Here is a 19,296-nt window from a genome sequence, read left to right as displayed (position 1 = left end):
CTTTGTATTTTAATATCTCGGCATGGATCTGTCTGGACTGAAGGCTGTTCTGCATCTCAACTGTTGGATGGTTTGTCAGCCTCATGGTTGTGTTGAGATAGGGATAGGAAGTACGTAGTCCAGGACACCCATGTTGTGGACTGAGTCTTGGTTGAGGAGATTCTCAGTGTGCTCCTTCTAATCAGAGCTGACTGACTCACTGTCCTTGATGAGTGCCACTCCATTCCATTCTTAGCTGCATGTGGGGCTGACTCCTTGGGTGATTGGGCTATTCACAGTGTTGAGTATATTAAAGAATGTGTGTGTGTTATCCAGTAAGGTGTTGGTTTTCTCATGTTCCTTCTGCCACCATCTTTAGATCATAAATTTCTTTGTTCAGCCCCAGCCTTCACTTGCCTGTGGAGTGATTTTCTAGCCCTCAACTGCACAGATTAAGAACTTGGTGTGCTTATGATTTAGTAGCTCCTGGATATCCTGGTCATTCTCATTAAACCAATCTTGATGTTTCCTTTTGGAGGAATCTAGATTTTCCAGGCAGGTACTGCTTATGATGGATTTAAAGACAGACCAGTGCTTTGGATATTTTGTGGTCCTTGTACGTTGGGTGTTGCCAGGTTAGCTGTGAGGTACTCTCCAAGTAAGTCTTAGGGTCCATCAAAATTGAATTTCTTGCATCAGTGCCTGCCCTAGCATTGCCAATTCTGGGCCAGGCAGCCCAGGTGCCGGCTGGTCCTACAGTTATCACCTCTTGCCACGGTGCTGGTGATGTGGACATCCTTGTGGTCCCTCATTTGGACAATGACGTAACTAATGCAGGTACCAATGTCTGGAAGCCAGGTGTTACCATGAGGTCTCCGATTTGCTTTTCTGGTGAAACAGGTGTTTATTTTGTGACCAGCCCACGCTCTTGGCATTTTGTCAGGGGGTGCACTCTGTTGTTGATTGCCTTCCCAATTATTTTCCTGGCAGTCAAAGCTACCTGGAAGTTTGTGTTCCTCTCAACTCTGGGATTGAAATCACAAAGGAGAGTCAACTTCTCTCCCTTTGGGACTCAAGACTGTTGATGAACAAGGCTTTTAGTGTTGGGGCTCACACAGTGGTGGGGATAGTGAGGTCTGCAGATGCTGGAAATCAGAGTTGAAAGTGTGTTGCTGGAAAAGCACAGCAGGTCAAGCAGCATCAGAATTTCTTCCTGATGAAGGATTCTGGCCCAAAATATTGATTTTTCCTGCTCCTCGGATCTTACCTGACCTGCTGCGCTTTTCCAGCAACACACTCTCAATGCATACACAGTGGTGCCAAAGATGAACTGCTTCTGCATCAAGGTAGACTGAAGGGTCTTGAGGCATCCATTTGACCCTCAGTGGGGCTCACTGAGATAGTCAACCAGTTCACATTTTCTGAGACAAACCCAACTTCATGGATTTGACATTCTTCCTCCAAATTTTCCTTCAGAAGAAGGTGTATCCATCACCTTGTCCTTTGAGCTGACCACCTCCTACCAGCTGTGTCTCATGGAGGGGTGAATGCCACAGTGCTAGTGTACCCTAGCTGTGGTAGTGGTGTGATGTCCATCACTGCTGGGGTTACCTTTGAGATCTCAATGCTGCAGGCCCCAGGCTTCATCTTTAGATGGTGGAATATTCCTAAACATGGAATCTTTTACAGTGGGATGGTCGTTGCACATTGACCTGATGCAGCAACGTCATTATCTAATGTGAGGGATAGCTAAGACAACTGGAGACCAGGCACCAGTGGGGATTAACATGTATGTACATATTGTTACTGCATCTTGTCCCCACCGTACCCTGTCCTGTCCTCAGAGCTGGTAGTCCTGCTTGCTTGAGGGTCTACGCCAAAGCAATGAGCATGGTCCACATTGATCCACTGTGTAACATGAGCAAAGACCCATTGCTGTCAAAGTGCCACTGGTCAACCTCTGAGCCTCCCCATCCCATCCACCCCCTGTCCCTGCCCTGCCCGTTGTATTAATCAGCTCTGGCTGCCTGTCTCCTTACAGTTTTACACTGAGACAATCTCCTATGATGTTACCGTTTGTGGTGGCTCCTGGTGGGAGTGCACTCTGCCCTGCAGATGGTGTAGTCACTATCCCTACACTGCACTTATCACCCTTACAGGTCTTTTTCTTTGCCACTACCTCTCTGTTCCTGGTATTGTGTTGCTGCTGCTGTCAGCCTTAGTGTGGGTCTCACTCCCTGCCAGCTCTCTGTAAGCATTTTATAATTCCATTTGTGACAGAACTGCAATACAAATTCTGACTGAGTTTTAATGTCACCTCGCGATGACTGGTTTGATAAATGGACATGGAACACTTTTAATGTGGGGGTTTGCCCTGTAGTTGAGACTGAAGTGCACTGTCAGGATGAAATAGAGTAGGAATCTTTACATTATTTCAAACCACGCTGTACATGATCTGAATTTCCATGATTTATGTTTAACTGCTTCTAAGCAAAACAACATTTAAAAGAACATATTTGTTTTATGTAATTGGTTTCACTTCCAACAGTGGCTTGCACAAGGTGATGATCAACATAACATCTCTACTACCGTGCTGTTCTGTCGAACACAAATGTGAGCAATTCAAGCTTACGTTTGTAAGAACCTGTGCTTATCGGAGCTCAGAGCAAAATTCACCTCTTCTGTGTGATGCGCAGCTATCAGGCAGAATACTGACACACTCCTATACACACGCTGTGAGACCTCCTCTCATACATGAACACACTGTTGACTTCTATCCTATAGACACCAGGAACCCCACTCCTGTACACTTGTTTCGAAACCCATTCCTATACAAACATTAAAGTCCCACTCCCCTACCCGCGCTGTGTACCCCACTACCCGACCCATGCTGTATAGCCCACTACTCTTCCCGTGCTGTGTATCCCACTACCCTACTTGTGCTGTGTGCTCCACTCCCCTACCCATGCTGTGTACCCCACTCCCCTAGCCGCGCCATGTACCCCATTCCCGTACCCACACCATGTACCCACTCCCGTAACCGTGCCATGTACCACAATCCCGTACCAGTGCTGAGTACCCCAATCCTGTAACCATACCATGTACCCCAATCCAGTACCCGTGCTGTGTAGCCCACTGCCCTACCCACGCTGTGTGTACCCCACGCCCGCACTCATTCTGTATACCCCACTACCCTACCCGTGCTGTATACCACTCCCCTATCCATGCTGTATACCCCACTCCCCTACCTGCGCGGTGTACCCCAATCCCATATCTGTGCCATGTACCCCACACTCGTAAGCGTGCCCTGTACTCCACACCGTGGCCATGCGGCGTAACCCACTCTCGTACCCAAGCCGTGTACCCCACTCCTATAATTGTGCTGTGTACCCCACCTTTGTACTGCGCCGTGTACCCCAATCCCATACTCACGCTGTGTACCCACGCTGTGTACCCCACTCCCCTACCTGTGCTGTGTACCACACTCCTGTACCCGTGCTGTGTACCCCACTCTCCAACTGTGCTGTGTACCCCACTCCCATACCCACGCTGTGTACCGCACTCTCCAACCGTGCTGTGTACCCCATTCCTGTACCCATGCTGTGTACCCCACTCTCCAACCGTGCTGTGTACTCCACTCCCCTACCCACGCTGTGTAGCCCACGCCCCTACCTGTGCTGTATACCCCACTCCTGTACCTGTGCTGTGTACCCCACTCCCGTACCAATACTGTGTAGCCCACTCCCCTACCTGTGTAGTGCACCCCACTCCTGTACCCATAATGTGTAGCGCACACCCATATTCACACTGTATACCCCACTCCTGCACCTGTGCCTTCTACCCCACTCCCCTACCCGCACTGTGTGTGCACCCCACTCCCCTACCTGCACTGTGCACCCCACGCCCATACCCGTGATGTGTACTCCACTCCCCTACCCACGCTTTGTGTACCCCATGCCTGCACTCGCACTGTGTACCCCACTCCCCTACCTGCATGGTGTACCCCACACCCCTACTCGCGCCGTGTACCCCAATCCTATGCCTGTGCCATATACCCCAATTCTCTACCTGTGCAGTACACCCCACTCTCATAACCATGCTCTTTACCCCACTCCTGTGCCTGCACTGTGTTCTCCGCTCTCCTCCCGCACTGTCTACCCCAGTCCCGTAACTGTGCTGTGTACCCCACTCCTGTAACTGTGCCGTCTACCCCACCTCTGTACCCACACTGTGTATCCAACTCCTGTACACACGCCATGTACCTCACTCCTACACCTGTGTTGTGTACCCCACTCCTGCATGCACGCCGTGTACCCCCTTCCCCACTCCCACTTTGTACCCCACTCCTGTATCCACACTGTGTACCCCCCTCCTGTACCCACGCTGTGTACCCCACTCCCATAATTGTGCCGTGTACCCCAATCCCGTGCCTGCGCTGTGTACCCCACTCGTGTACCTGCACTGTGTACACAAATCCCGTACCACAACTGTGTACCCCACTCCCGTAACCGTGCCGTGTACCCCAATCCTGTACCTGCGCTGTGTACCCCACTCGTGTACCTGCACTGTGTACACAAATCCCGTACCACAACTGTGTACCCCATTCCCGTAACCGTGCCGTGTACCCCAATCCCGTACCTGCGCTGTGTACCCCACTCGTGTACCTGCACTGTGTACACAAATCCCGTACCACAACTGTGTACCCCACTCCCGTAACCGTGCCGTGTACCCCAATCCCATACCTGCGCTGTGTACCCCACTCCCCTACTCGTGCCATGTACTCCAATCCCATACCTGTGCCGTGTACCCCACTCTCATAACCGTGCCATGTATCCCAATCATCTACTCATGCCGTACACCCCATTCCAGTACCCATGCTATGCACCCCACGCCGGACCCAAGCTGTGTACCCCACTCCTATAATTGTGCCGTGTACCCCCCCTTGTACTGCACCATGTACCCCAATCCTATACATGCGCTGTGTACCTAATCCCATACCTGCACCGTGTAGCCCACTCCCATACTCACACTGTGTACCCACGCTGTGTACCCCACTCCCCTACCTGTGCTGTGTACCACACTCTCATAACCATGCTCTGTACCCCACTCCTGTGCCTGCAGTGTGTTCTCCCCTTCCCTCCCCTCCTGCACTGTGTACCCCAATCCCGTAACCGGTTGTGTACCCCACTCCTGTAACTGTGCTGTGTACCCCACCTCTGTACCCACGCCTTGTACCCCACCCCTATATCCGCACTATGTACCCCACTCCTGTACCCATGTTGTGTACCCCACTCCCATACCTGCGCTGTGTACCCCACTCCCGTATTGCGCTGTGAACCCCACTCCCGTACAAGTGCAGTGTACCCCACTCCCATACCCGCGCTGTGTACCCCTCCCGTACCAGTGCAGTGTACCCCAGTCCTGTAACCATACCATGTACCCCAATCTAGTAACTATGCAATGTACCCCACTCCCATACCTGCGCTGTGTACCCCACTCCCATACCCGCGCTGTGTACCCCACTCCCGTATCGCGCTGTGTACCCCTCCCGTACCAGTGCAGTGTACCCCAGTCCTGTAACCATACCATGTACCCCAATCCAGTAACTATGCAATGTACCCCACTGCCGTACCTGCGCCTTGTACCCCACTCGCGTACCCGTGCCATGTACCCCACTCCCATATCCACACCGTGTATGGCAATCCAGTAACTGTGCTATGTACCCCAATTCCATACCCGTGCCATGTACCCCATTCCCAAATCCGCGCCATGTGCTCAATCCAATAACTGTGCTGTGTACTCCACTGCAGTACCCGCGCTGTGTATCCCACTCCAATACCCGCTCTGTGCACCCCATTCCCGTACCCGCACTGTGTACCCCACTCCAATACCCAAGCCATGCACCCAATCCCATAACTGTGCCGTGTACCCCACTGCCGCACCTGCACTGTGTATCCCACCCTTATACCCGCTCTGTACTCCATTCCTGTACCCGCACCATGTACCCCAATCCCATACCCACACCGTGTATACCAACCCATATCTGCGCCATGTAGCCTAATCCCATAGCCGTGCCGTGTACCCCATTGTCGTACCCGTGCTGTGTAACCCACCCCTGTACCCGCTCCGTGTACTCCACTCCCGTATTCGCACAGTATATACCAATCCCATACCTGCTCCATGTATCCCAATCCCATAGCCACGCCGTGTACCCCATTGTCGTACCCGCGCTGTGTAACCCACTTAAGTATCCTTGCTGTGTACCCCACTCCCCTATCCATCTTGTGTACCCCACCCTTGTACCCATGCTGTGTACCCTGCTGCTGTACCGCTGCTGTGTAACCCACTCCCCTATCTGTGCTGCGTACCCCACTCCTGTACCTGTGCTCTGTACCCGACTCCTGTACACACGTGTCATTCCTGAATACTCACTTCTCTGAAGCCCATGACAATGCACATCAAGAAGCAACTTCGACCTTTCTTGACAACCCCACTGCAAAAGTCACTGTTAATCCCATTTCTATATACGCAGTCGCACGTACTGTCGACACTGCTCCAAATATACCATTCCAGTGAGAGACTCTGATAATTGTGATGTTGTGACTTCCTTTTGGCCAAACCCATCTGTATTGGTCATTATATCCCAGTGGTATCTCCTCACCATCTGTATTGGTCATTATATCCCACTGGTATCTGCTCACCATCTGTATTGGTCATTATATCCCACTGGCATCTTCTCACCATCTGTATTGGTCATTATATCTCATTGGTATCTCCTCACCATCTGTATTGGTCATTATATCCCACTGGTATCTGCTCACCATCTGTATTGGTCATTATATCTCATTGGTATCTCCTCACCATCTGTATTGGTCATTATATCCCACTGGTATCTCATCACCATCTGTATTGGTCATTATATCCCACTGGTATCTCATCACCATCTGTATTGGTCATTATATCCCACTGGTATCTGCTCACCATCTGGTTGCTACTTTAAGCCCTGCAGCAATCATTTCAAATCCTCTTTCTCTCATGTCCTCATCTGCTTTCCTGTTGGACGTAAACACCTGATTTGCTTCAATCATTTGCCGTGGCAACAAGTTACACATTTTAATCACACTAAAGCTGAAAATAAACTTCAGGCAAGATTTCATCTAATGACCTTCTGACCCCACTTTGAGAAAACTACCTCCTGGTTACTGAAGATTCCACTTCGCACCGATATGGAATTGAAAAAAAATTATCCAGGGAGAACAACAAAGCCTCTGAAGAAACAGGATAGTTTATTGCAATTACATAAAATAAATGTGTTCTTTTAAATGATTTTTACTGAGCAAAATGTGTGACATAAATCATAGAAATTCAAACCATGTACTGCATGGTTCGAAGTAATGTAAAGGCACCTCCTCTACCTTACCCCGACAGTGCACCTCAGTCTCAACCACATGACAAACCCCACAGTAAAAGTGTTCCATATCCATTTCTTATACAATTTACTTCTGGACGAAATTATAACTCAGTCAGAATTAGTAATGTCATCACACTAAGCACAATTAGACTTCTCTTCCTGGGTTTACCTATCTTGTGCTTAACTGCTCCCACATGTGTGATTATTTTCCTGCTATAGTTTTCTCAAGATAATTTGCCACCCTATCCTCGTAAATTGGTCAACAGTATCCCTGAAATTCTAAATCCAGATTCTGTATGCATAATTTGAACAGGAATACCTGCAGCAAATTCCCAATGTACTTAATACTTATGTCTAGCCACTGTGTGGGCTTTGTGCTTCCTCTCTGCTTGCCCTCCTGCCATCTCTCTATCCATGTTGCCACAATGTATCACAACTCTGCACACGTATCAAATACATGTTGGAGATTCTTATAAACTATGTATTTCTTCAAAATCATCTCTAAAGTTGGTTAAGTATAATCACTCCATGAGAATCGTACACTGGCCTTAATTGATTTATATCCACAAGAGTAGAAGGTAAACATTCTGACTCCAAACTCCTGGAGTGTTTGCCAATGTGGACTCTCTAGACTGCGCCTTTCCATATGATAATTTTCCTGGTGTTACTTACAATGAAAGTAGAATCTTTGATTTTTCACTTGAGCTTTTCAGAAATTATTTGAACACATGCTACAAAAAATTGAAATAAACTATCCTGTTTGTTCTCTCTAGATAATTATTATTGACTTCCATACAACAGGAGGTGACAAATCTTCAGTTACCGGGAGATGGTTTTCTCAAAGCTGGATTGAAAGACTATCATAGAGTCAGAGTGCCATACAGCATGCAAATAGACCCTTTGTCCAACCAGTCCATGCTGAGCCTAATCCCAAACTAAATTAGTCCCACCTGCCTGGTCCTCCAAACCTAAATATCGCTCCAAACCTTTCCTGTTCATGAACTTATCCAAAGGTCTTTTAAACTTTGTAATTCTGCCCATCCACCAATTCCACAGAAAGTTCACTCCACACGCAAACCACCCTCTGTCGGACAAAAATTGCCCTTCATGTCTTTTTTAAAAATCTCTCTCCTCTCACAGTGTCCCCTCGTCTTGAAATCCCCCATCCGAGGGAAAAGGCACCCACCATTGACCCTATATATACCCCTCATTATTTTATATACCTCTATAAGGTCACCTCTCCACCTCCTATGCTCCAGGGGAAAAGGTTCCCAGCCTGTCCATCTTTTCTTTCTAACTCAAATCTTCCATAGCCAGCCACATCATGGTAAATCTCTTCTGAACCTTGTCCAGCTTAGTAATATCTTTCAGTTGAAACTTTTCCTGAAGTTCATTTTCCAGCTTGTTTGAAGGTTCCTTTGTGTGCTGATGTGTGATTGCATTGTTCCTGGCAACAATCCAGGAATTCATCCTTGTGCCATTTGTTGTGCATGACCCCACGACATTGGGTGGCACTTTGATATTGGTGCAGTGCCAGGCAGTGGAATCACCCATTAGGGAGCAGTTAATACGAAGTCTGTAATTTATTGTGTATATTTTCAAAAATTTACAGTGTCATTTAGGAACTATTACCTACTTCTTGTTCATTTATTTCTGACCTTAAAAAACCCAGATTCAATTTCATTGAATTCACTGTTGGAGCTAAATATTGTCACACTATAATATATTGGTCTATGATAGAAGACAGTCTATTAGATAAGGTAATGAAACAAGATGCAAAATACATCTGTAATGGGAAAAACATGAATGTTAATGGAGAAGTACTTCACAGTTGAGATTCTTGAAATGTTCCTTCTCAAATCCAGGATCAGAATTCACATCCTGTCATGGCCCTTTGTATGATTTCCACTGTTTTGTTAAACTTATTTATAATCTTTGGACCATCAATAATTGGATTGTTGTTATTTACATGTCTTTTGAGTTGTGGGAGCTGCAGTAAGTTGGACATGGGAACTTCAGCTACCACCAATTTTTATAAATGCAATATAGAAAGCATCCTATCTAGATGCATCACAGCTTGAATTGGCAACTGCCCCTCCCAAGACTGCAAGGAACTACAACAGAGTTGTGAGCACAGCCCAATCGAACACACAAACCAGCCTTTCATCTGTTGTGAAACTTGAAAGGGTTCATAAAAGATTGACAAAGATGCTGCTGGGATTGGAGGATTTGAGCTAAAGGGAGAGACTGAATCTGCTGGGGCTATTTTCCCTGGAGTGTCACAGGCTGAGGGGGAACCTTATAGAGGTACATAAAATCATGAGGGACATGGATAGAGTGAATAGTGACACTCTTTCTCCTAAGGTAGGGATGCCCAAAACTAGAGGGCATAGGCTTAAGGTGAGAGGGGAACGATTTAAAAGGCACGTGAGGGGCAACTTTTTTCACCCAGAGGGAGGTACACCTATGGAACGAGCTGTCAGAGGAAGTGGTTGAGGCTGGTACAATTGCAAAATTTAAAAGGCATCTGGATGGGTAGGAATAGGAAGGGGTTAGAGGGATGTCCAAGTGCCGGCAAATGGAGCTAGATCAGTTTAGGGTATCTGGTTGGCATGAAGGGGTTGGACAAAAGGGTCTGTTTCTGTGCTGTACAAATCTATGACTGTATATTTTCTGGCTTTTTATTTGCAAAGAAGTGTTATTGATTTTAGTTTGGGAGAAGGATGCTGACAGAGCACCCTTTCAGCTCACGGTGTGTGAACGCATGTAGGGGAAGGGGGTGAAATCTCAGCTGATGCCTCATTGGATGGGTAAAACGCTCGAATCACTCCAATCTCTTTTGCAGAGCTGTACCAGCTGAGTATGCCTGAGTCAGCAGCTGTTGGAACGACAGTGGGAAGGGTGAAGGCTGAAGATGTCGATTTAGGCCTAAACTCAGAAATAACCTACACCTTGAAAGAGGAAGATGGTTCTGATCGGTTCACCGTTATCACGGACACGGAGGCACAGGAAGGGGTTATCATCTTGAGAAAGGTAAGAGCTCCCTGCCCAGAGCCCTGGAGCTCTCTCTAACCTGAGGACTGATCTGATTCCATAATGAGCCTTGGTCAGCGAGTGACTCACAGGATATCTGCTGAGATTTCCCTTTAATTTTGCAGGTTGGAAATAATTCCAATCACAGTGTGTTCAACTCGCCATGTTAGCTCATGAACCTCTGTGAGCTCAATCTCAAAAAAATCAGAAATAATAACTGAGCATGTATTATAAATGCATGTATGCACTTTGGAGAAAAACATTTACATAATCACTCCAGTGTAGGTTGGAGCAAGTTATGTGTTATTTTGTGGTAAATAGACATTCAAAGCATACACTATGCTGTTCAGGTAATTATACTGTAATGGTCTAGAGTAAAAAGAAATAGGTTTCAGATGGACATGAACATCTGAATGTGTCAGGAGTCGAGAGTGTGGTGCTGGAAAAACACAGCAGGTCAGGCAGCATCCGAGGAGCAGGAGAATCGAGGTTTCGGGCATAAGCCTTTCATCAGGAATGAGGCTTGTGGGCTGGCGGGGCTGAGAAATAATTGGGACCGGGATGGAGTTGCAGGGAAGGTAACTAAGAATGCGATAGGTAGATGAGGGTGAGGGATATGGTGATAGGTCGGAGAGGAGGGTGGAGCGGATAGATGGGAAAGGTGATGGACAAGTTAGGAGATCAGTGCTGAGTTGGAGGCTTGGGACTGGGATAGTGTGGGGGAGGGGAAATGAGGAAACTGATGAAATCCACATTGATCCCATGTGGTTGCAGGATCCCAAGGTGGAAGATGAGGTGTTCTTCCTCCAGGTGTCGAGTGGTAAGGGTTTGGTGATGGAAGAGCCCCAGGACCTCCTTGATGGAGTGGGAGGGAGAGTTGAAGTGTTCAGCCACAGGGCAGTGGGGTTGGTGTGTGGGGGTGTCCCAGAGATGTTCTCTGAAATGATTTGCAAGTAGATGTCCTGTCACCCCAATGTAGAGGAGACTACATCGGATGCAACGGATACAGTAGATTAAGTTGGTGTACAGGTAAATTTCTGTCGGATGTGGAAGGATCCTTTGGGGCCTTGGATGGAGATGAGGGGACTGATGTGTGCGCAGGTTTTGCACTTCTTAGGTGGCAGGGGAAGGTGCTGGGAGTGAGGTGTGGGCAGGTGGGGGTGATGGGAGGGTGTGGGTGTAGATCTGACGAGGGAGACACAGATGGAATGGTCTTTCCGGAATACTGATAGGGGTGGGGAGGGAAAAATATATCTGCTGGTGGTGTGTAGGGAGTGCCAGGCAAAATAAAGATACGTTCTGACAAGTCTCCGTTGTCTGGCTGGTAACATGCCTATAATATCGCTGTCAATTAGTCAGAACAATCACTGTCTGTCAACACTCCACAACAGACCTTGACAGGACGTGTGGAGCTGTGGAAGCCACAGCTTGAAAGGTACCTTTCTGCTCCTAAGTATTGTCTAATTATCACATATATCCTTCCCCATATTCTCCGTCCCCCCTACCCCCCACACCCCACCTCACCCTGGAGGGAATAGACTACATTTTGTTTTGAGTGAATCATTGCTATCTGCTTCCAAGGTCTGCACAGGAAGGCAGTGCCTTTGGTGGATGATATCCCTGTTGAATTCCACACATGTGAATTGCAAATTTATCCCCATCCCATTTTGACTTGGAGAAATTCCTACATTTAAAAATTCATGAACCAGACAAAGTAGTCACTTACTGCTGTTTTCTTTGGCTTGTTTTCCCTGGAACGGGTCTCTTCCCTGAAGTCAGATGCTTGTCGCTCTTGGGGTATCCCTCTACATCAAGTATGACTCACTCGGAGTTTCTCCTGGCCTTACATCCTGCTGTAGGTGTCTTGGAAGGACTTACAGGCTGACAATCAAATTTTTTGCCATGTTACGAACTAACATGGTCCCTGGTCCTCACCTTCCACCCCACAAACCTCCATATACATCACATCATCCTCTGCTATTTCCGCCAGCTACAAACAGACCCCACCACCAGGGATATAGTTCCCTCCCCACCCCTATCCATGTTTCGGAGAGACCATTTCCTCTGCAACTTCCTTATCAGGTCCATTCCCCCCCACAACCCACCCTCCCCTCCCGGCACCTTCCCCTGCCACGGCAAGACGTGCAAAACGTGCACCCACACCTCCCCCTTCACCTCTGTCCAAAGCCCCAAAGGATCCTTCCACATCTGAAAGAGATTTACCTGTACTTCCTCACGTCACCTATTGTGTCCGTTGCAACCCAATGTATTCTCCTCCACATTGGGGAGACAGGCCACCTACTTGTGAATCATTTAAGAGAATATCTCTGGGGCACCCACACCAGCCAATGCCACTGCCCCATGGCTGAACACTACAACTCCCTCTCCCACTCCACCAAGAATATGCATGTCCTGGGCCTCCTCCATCATCAAACCCTAACTACCTGATGCCTGGAAGAAGAATGCCTTATCTTCCACCTTGGGACCCTCCAACCACACGGGACCAAAGTGGATTTCACCAGTTTCCCAATTTCTCCACCCCCACCTTATCCTACTCCCAAAACTGCAACTTGGCACCACCCTTTTGAATGGTCCTACCTGTCCATCTTCCTTCCCACCAATCTGATTCACTCTCCTCTTCGATCTATCACTTTAACTCCCACTTTCATCTACCTGTTGCATTCCCAGCTTCCTTCCTCTCAGCCTCAGCCCCTCCCTCCTACTCCACTTATCTTTCAGTCCCCTTGGCCGACAAGTCGCACTCCTGATGAAAAGTTTATGTCTGAAACGTCAATTCTCCTGCTCCTCAGATGCTGCCTGTTTGGAAATATACTAGTGAGCAAACAAAGGTTCATCCCATATTTCACCATATAAGATTCAAGAAATATCTGCAGATAAAGTTGCCATATTTATTTATCATACAAAACAAATCAAAGTGCGTAGATTGGGCAAGCTATGTAATGGAGCTTCAACAGGTTTTATTGAATTTTGTTTCAGTTTGGTTCTGCTCAATGAGTCTACTACATTATGGATTTAGAAAATTCTTCTAATCGGAGATTTACAAATATATTTGTTTCTCTGCTTGGGTGCTACTGCTGAGAGACCTTAATGACAGCCGCCATTATCACACGTACAACACCGACATCCTGGCAAATTGTGTTTTTTTTCAAACTTTCGAAATGTCTGAAAGCTCCCAGAATCAATATTGGGTTACGTTGTTTGTATTATCTGCACTGAGGCGATTTCTCAAACTGATTGTTTATGAAATAAGCAAATTATCAGAACCGATGGCAGATAGAGTGGTGCGCAGAGTGCGTTGGACAGCTAAAGATTGAAAGTGACAGGGATCACCAAAAATAGCATTGTTTTCATTATTCAAAAAAGCTCCCAGTACCTCCATTGGCAGCATCAAAGGAACTGCTTAAAGGGATAAGCGACATTGGAAAGATTTGCTGAGGTCTCAGTTTGCCTGATTCCAGGGTTCTGCGACTTGTGTACTTTCTTCAGGATATTTGTGCCCAATCTCATTCCATCATCATCAGCTTGTTTTAAACAACAACAACACACATCAAAGCTGCCTGTGAATGGGGCCAGGCCTTTAACTATTTGCGGAATACAGTAACATTTCTGTATGAAACAAAAACAAAACATAGCCACAGTCCTTGTATTTTGATTCTGTAACTTGAGACAGATGCATGTTAGCTGCATTTTCATCAGTAGGGTTCCTGCTGCTCATGCATAACAAATTGTGAGCTCAACCCCATTGCAGGGACATTGAATATCTCACCCACGCTGACACTGAAGTACTGGCAGAGAGCTGCATTGTGGGGGTGATGATGTCACGAAGCGGATGGACAATCTACCTTTAAGGGACATGGTCATGCTGACATCAGCAGATAAGGCATATGCCCTAATGTGAAAAGGGTCTCAGTCTCCATCTTACTGACCATGTCCTATTGCAGCATGACCAACTCAGGGAAATGGGCTACACTACATCCATGCTGAATGGTCAATTCAAATCCAGTTTGAGCCATGACATGTCTGTGACATAATGTACTGATGTAGATGGGTGCTGTAATTAAAGCTTTAGTACTATGTGTCTCCCTGCTCCATTTTTATGTTACAGAAGCTAACATATATATCACAATGTGAAAGTGGCTGATCATCAATATGTATTGCCATATCACTTCATCATGCTATCTCATGTCAGTGGAAAGTGCTTTCTTTTGGGTTATACAATGAACTCAAGCCCTATATGCCCTGTCAGTTTTTTGTAAACCTTCCCACATCTTAGTAGAGACCGCCTCCCCTCAGAATGATCACTCAACCAACATCACAAGAACAAATGATGCGATTACTATCATACTTACCGTCAGTTCTGAGGAAGAGTCACTCAACCCGAAACATTAACTCTAATGTTTCTCCACAGCTGCTGCCAGACCTGCTGAGTTTTTTCCAGCAATTACTCTTTTTGTCTGATACTGCAGCCTACGGATTCTTGCTGCAGATCAGTTGGCTGCAGCATTTTGTACAAAAGTAGCCCCCGCCAAATTTGGTGAGGAGAGTGCTAAATGACCAAGAGAAGATGAGCATGATTTGACCAGGAAGATCCAATAGAATTTTCTAGGGGATCTGACATGGGAGGTGGACATTTCCAGTGGTGATCTTTGGGACAAGACGTCATTTCAGCATTTTTCACAGCAGAGTGGTGAGTACAATCGTCACGTCTGACCGAATGGTCAAGACTTGCAGGCACCTATTCCAATAAAAAGGTTTGAGCACTGTTGGGGGAATGGAAATTACAATGAAAGAAGTGGTTTTCAAACAGATGGGCCCTGTATATTTGATTAATAGCCTTGCTTGAACGGAACATCCACTTAGCTTCACAGAGGAGGAAATCATTTGGAACAGATGAACGATTGGTGCGAGCTCTTGTGGTCGACAGACAAAGAGAAAACTGAAGCAACAGCTTGATAAATGTACTGATTACCTTCAGCTTTGGAATAATCATCTGTGCTGTGGTTGTAAGTAAAGGGAACTTTCAGTCACGAGTTGGTCATCTTGTGTCTGCATGCTGAAATTGAAACAATAAATTGAAGTTATGACCTACCTGGAATCATAATCAGTTTCATAATCCTAAAGCAATAGAATCTTACGTCATAACAGTGAGTACTCTCCAAGAGGATTTCATTGAGACCCTGAAGTTATAAAAGGTTCTGTATATGCGCATTTTTTTCCGTAACTTTAATAATGAAGCTGGTCTTTGCAAAGTTATCCTGAAGGCAACTCGAGCCATTTCTTTAACCCAGTCACATTCGACAGACACTTTTACGTAGGTCGCGTGCTGAATGGCACATCCGAGTGGGATAATCAATCACATTCTTGCCATCCTAGACCGTGAGCAGAAAATGATCAATGGCTCTGAAAGAGCTGACCCAGGTATAGGCTGATTGAACAAGAAGACAAAGAATTGCAATGAGAGCTCAGCAGGACATAGCTGTTTGTAATGCCAGCATTAGGTTTCCCCACAGTCCATCGTTCTTTTATTGCAGGTGAAAGAATGGAAATTACAACAATTGCTACTATGTAGCATCTTTAATGTAGGAAAACATAAGAGATTCAGCAATGCTTTACAGAAATGTTCAGAAAGGGATATGCATTCTGAAGACAGAATGTCAAAATCTTTGAACGTGGACAATTTATTTGTTGTGCTTTCATTCTTTATTTAAAGGTGTTAACCTGGTGTGGTGTGATTTTTTAACTTTATTTAAAGGAACAGTGACCCTGAGTTTCACAGATGCAAAAATTTTTGAATAAAGTAGTTAATAATGTTAATAAATCTGAGCTAGGCATACAAAGGTAAGTCTCTGGAGAATTATATTCAAGGCCCTACACTTTAAAACAGATGCCAAGGACATTGAGATAATGCAAAGCTGATTTTTAAGACCAATGCCAGTGATAAGGGATTTCAGAAGCTGGGATTACTCTCCTTTAAATGGAGAAAGTGAAGGTAAAATTTACTTGAAGCGCTCATAGTTGCAAAGAGTTTTAATAGAGTGAATTAGGATTGATTGTAGCAAAAGGATTAGTAACCAGAGAGTATAGATTTAAGGGAAATTAGAAAAGAACAAAAATGGAGATCCGCACAGTTGTTTTCTGTAATCTGTTGCTGAAAAACTCATTGCCCCAAAGGGTAATGGAAACAGGATGAATAACACATTTAATAAAGGAATTGGATAAATACTAGATGGGAAAACAAACTGCAGAGCCTGGGTAAAGACCAAGGGAACAGGATAAGCTGAACTATTCATTCAAAGAGTTGACACAGTCACAAAGTATCAATTCCTATGTTGTGTGAGAATATGAGAAATCAGGGCAGGAGGAAACCAAATGGCCCCTTGAGCCTGTTTCGATGTTCAATATGATTCAAGTTGAACTTCTACAAGAACTGCATTTTCCTTCCTTCCTTGTTCTCTAAGGTCCCAAGCCATATTGGTTTCTGGCTCAAATATACTTATTGATGACAAATCCATGGTACCATGTGATGGAGAATTTCTAGCCCTCTGAGCAATGAAATTTCTCTTCTTTTCAATCCTAAATGTTAATGTCCCCATTATGAATTTATGATACTTGTTTTAAGCATTCTGTTCATCAAAATAGCCTCCGACTATCAATTGAACAAATGAATTGGATTTAAGACCTGACTGGAATCATGATCAGTTTCATAAACCTAAAGCAATAGAGTTGGTCAGAATGATACACTGATTTATCTTACATCACAACAGTGAGTACTCTCCAGGAGATTTTTATTGAGGCCCTGAAGTTATAAAAGGTATTCTCTATATATAGTGTTTTCCATTTCTTTAATAATGAGACTTGCCTTTACAAAGTGATCTTGAAGGCAACGCTTTCAAAGTTTCCTGTTTGAATTTCTCTCTCATATTCACCAGCAACCTTCTCTGATTTGATGCCTGTGTGCTATTAGCGAAGATTTGTTTTGAGAGCTGTCACTCCTGCCCCTAAACCAAGCTGATTTCTAGGTTCAAAAACAAACTGACCTAATTGATTGGACATTTTCCCACCTATTCTGTCTAATGTTTTTGAGACTGATAGCCTGGAACCCCACTGATGAAAATAGGTACATTTTCTTCTGAAGCCCTAACAAACCGGACTATGGATTGGAATGGTGACTGCTCACTTCATCTCACAAGGTGACGCAATCTCTCAAATAAATGAAGTTTTAACCCTATCCTCTCACTGATGAGCTACTTGAGAATATCTGATTACGGTATAGGATGCAAAGTCCCGTGATCCCCTCATCTGCAAGGGCAGAAAAACTCCTGGGATACTGCCAAAACTCACATTGTGAGTACATTTTGCAGAATTGTGAATAACTTGAGTACCTTGAAGCCTGTACAAAACACACTGCCTCATTTATAATGTTTCATGAGTAAATATCATGCCATATCTCTCTCAATAGAGAAGGACAAGGTAGGCCTCAAAAAGATTAAGAGACTCTGATATGCTTAAATGAATCAGCTTTCAGAGGAAGGACGTTTTAGCAGGCTTGAAAATCAAGACATCTCCAGGCCCAGATGAGGAATATCCCACAGTGCTGTGGGAGGCAAGGGAAGAGATTGCATAGGCTGGGACATTAATTTTCAAGTCTTCTCTTGCCAAAGGAGGAGTGCTAGAGGACTGGTGGACAGCTAACATTGTACCATGATTGAAAAAAGGGTAAGACAGCAAACTACAGGCCAGTGAGTTCAAACTCAGTGGTAGGGAAACTATTGGAAAACGTTCTGAGGCTTAGAGGCTTAGAGGCTTTGGAGAGGCGGGAATTGGTAAAGTCTAGTCAGCATGATTTTGTAAGGGGGAAATCATGTCAAACAAATTTGATTGAATTTTTTGAGGTGGTATGTAGATAAGCTTAATGCTTAATGGATTTCAGTAAGGCTTTCGTCAAAGTCTCACATGGGAGACTGGTTAAGAAACTGAGAGGTCGTGGAATCCATGAGGCAACTTGTCTAATTGAATCTAAAATGAGCTTAGTGACAGGAAGCCAACATAGTGGCCAAAGGGTGTTTTTGTGGCTGGAAGCATGGGTCCAGTGGTGTACCACAGGGTTTAGTACATTAATGACGTAGACGTAAATGCAGGAGATATGATCAGTAAGTTTGCAGATGATGGGGAAATTGGCGATATGGTAGTCAGAGAGGAGGAACGCCGTGGATGTCAATGGGCTGAAGAGTGGCACATGGAATTTAATCCTGGAAAGTGCACTTGTTGGAGAGAGTTCCAAGCTCCCTTTTTCATGCAGAACTATTCCTTGACTTCATTTAGAACACCGACCCTAGAAAGATACAGCACAGAATGTACAGTGGCACAGTGGTTAGCACTGCTGCCTCACAGCGCCAGGGACCTGGGTTCAATTCCCACCTCGGGCAACTGTCTGTGTGGAGTTTGCACATTCTCCCCGTGTCTGCGTGAGTTTCCTCCGGGTGCTCCGGTTTCCTCCCACAGTCCAAAGATGTGCGGGTCAGGTGAATTGGCCATGCTAAATTGCCCGTAGTGTTAGGTAAGGGGTAAATGTAGGGGTATGGGTGGGTTGCGCTACGGCGGGTCGGTGTGGACTTGTTGAGCCGAAGGGCCTGTTTCCACACTGTAAGTAATCTAAAAAAAAAACAGGCCTTTTGGCCCACAATGTTATGCTGAGGATTAATCCTAATGTAAAGTAAAATAACTTAACCTATGCATACTTCAATTCACTGCTGTCCATGTGGATGCCTAGCAGTCGCTTAAATGTCCCTAATGACTCTGCTTCTACCACCCTATGCTATCCCTGATCAGCCCTACCTTCTCTCTGATCATTC

The 19,296-nt window shown here is 45.7% G+C and overlaps 1 protein-coding gene across 1 annotated transcript in view; it reads left to right on the top strand.

Annotated features, from left to right (window-relative positions):
* LOC132822644 (cadherin-22-like) overlaps positions 1–19,296 on the top strand; it is a 725,287-nt gene that overhangs the window by 392,470 nt on the left and 313,521 nt on the right. Inside the window, exon 5 of the mRNA XM_060835890.1 lies at positions 10,236–10,423. Within this exon, the coding sequence (XP_060691873.1) occupies positions 10,236–10,423 (188 nt within the window). The remainder of the gene's footprint in view (positions 1–10,235; positions 10,424–19,296) is intronic.

This window comes from Hemiscyllium ocellatum, chromosome 15 (assembly GCF_020745735.1).
Source record: "Hemiscyllium ocellatum isolate sHemOce1 chromosome 15, sHemOce1.pat.X.cur, whole genome shotgun sequence".
Lineage (NCBI taxonomy): Eukaryota > Metazoa > Chordata > Chondrichthyes > Orectolobiformes > Hemiscylliidae > Hemiscyllium > Hemiscyllium ocellatum.
Note: the sequence above shows the minus strand (reverse complement) of the source record. Positions and strands in the feature narration are given on the sequence as shown.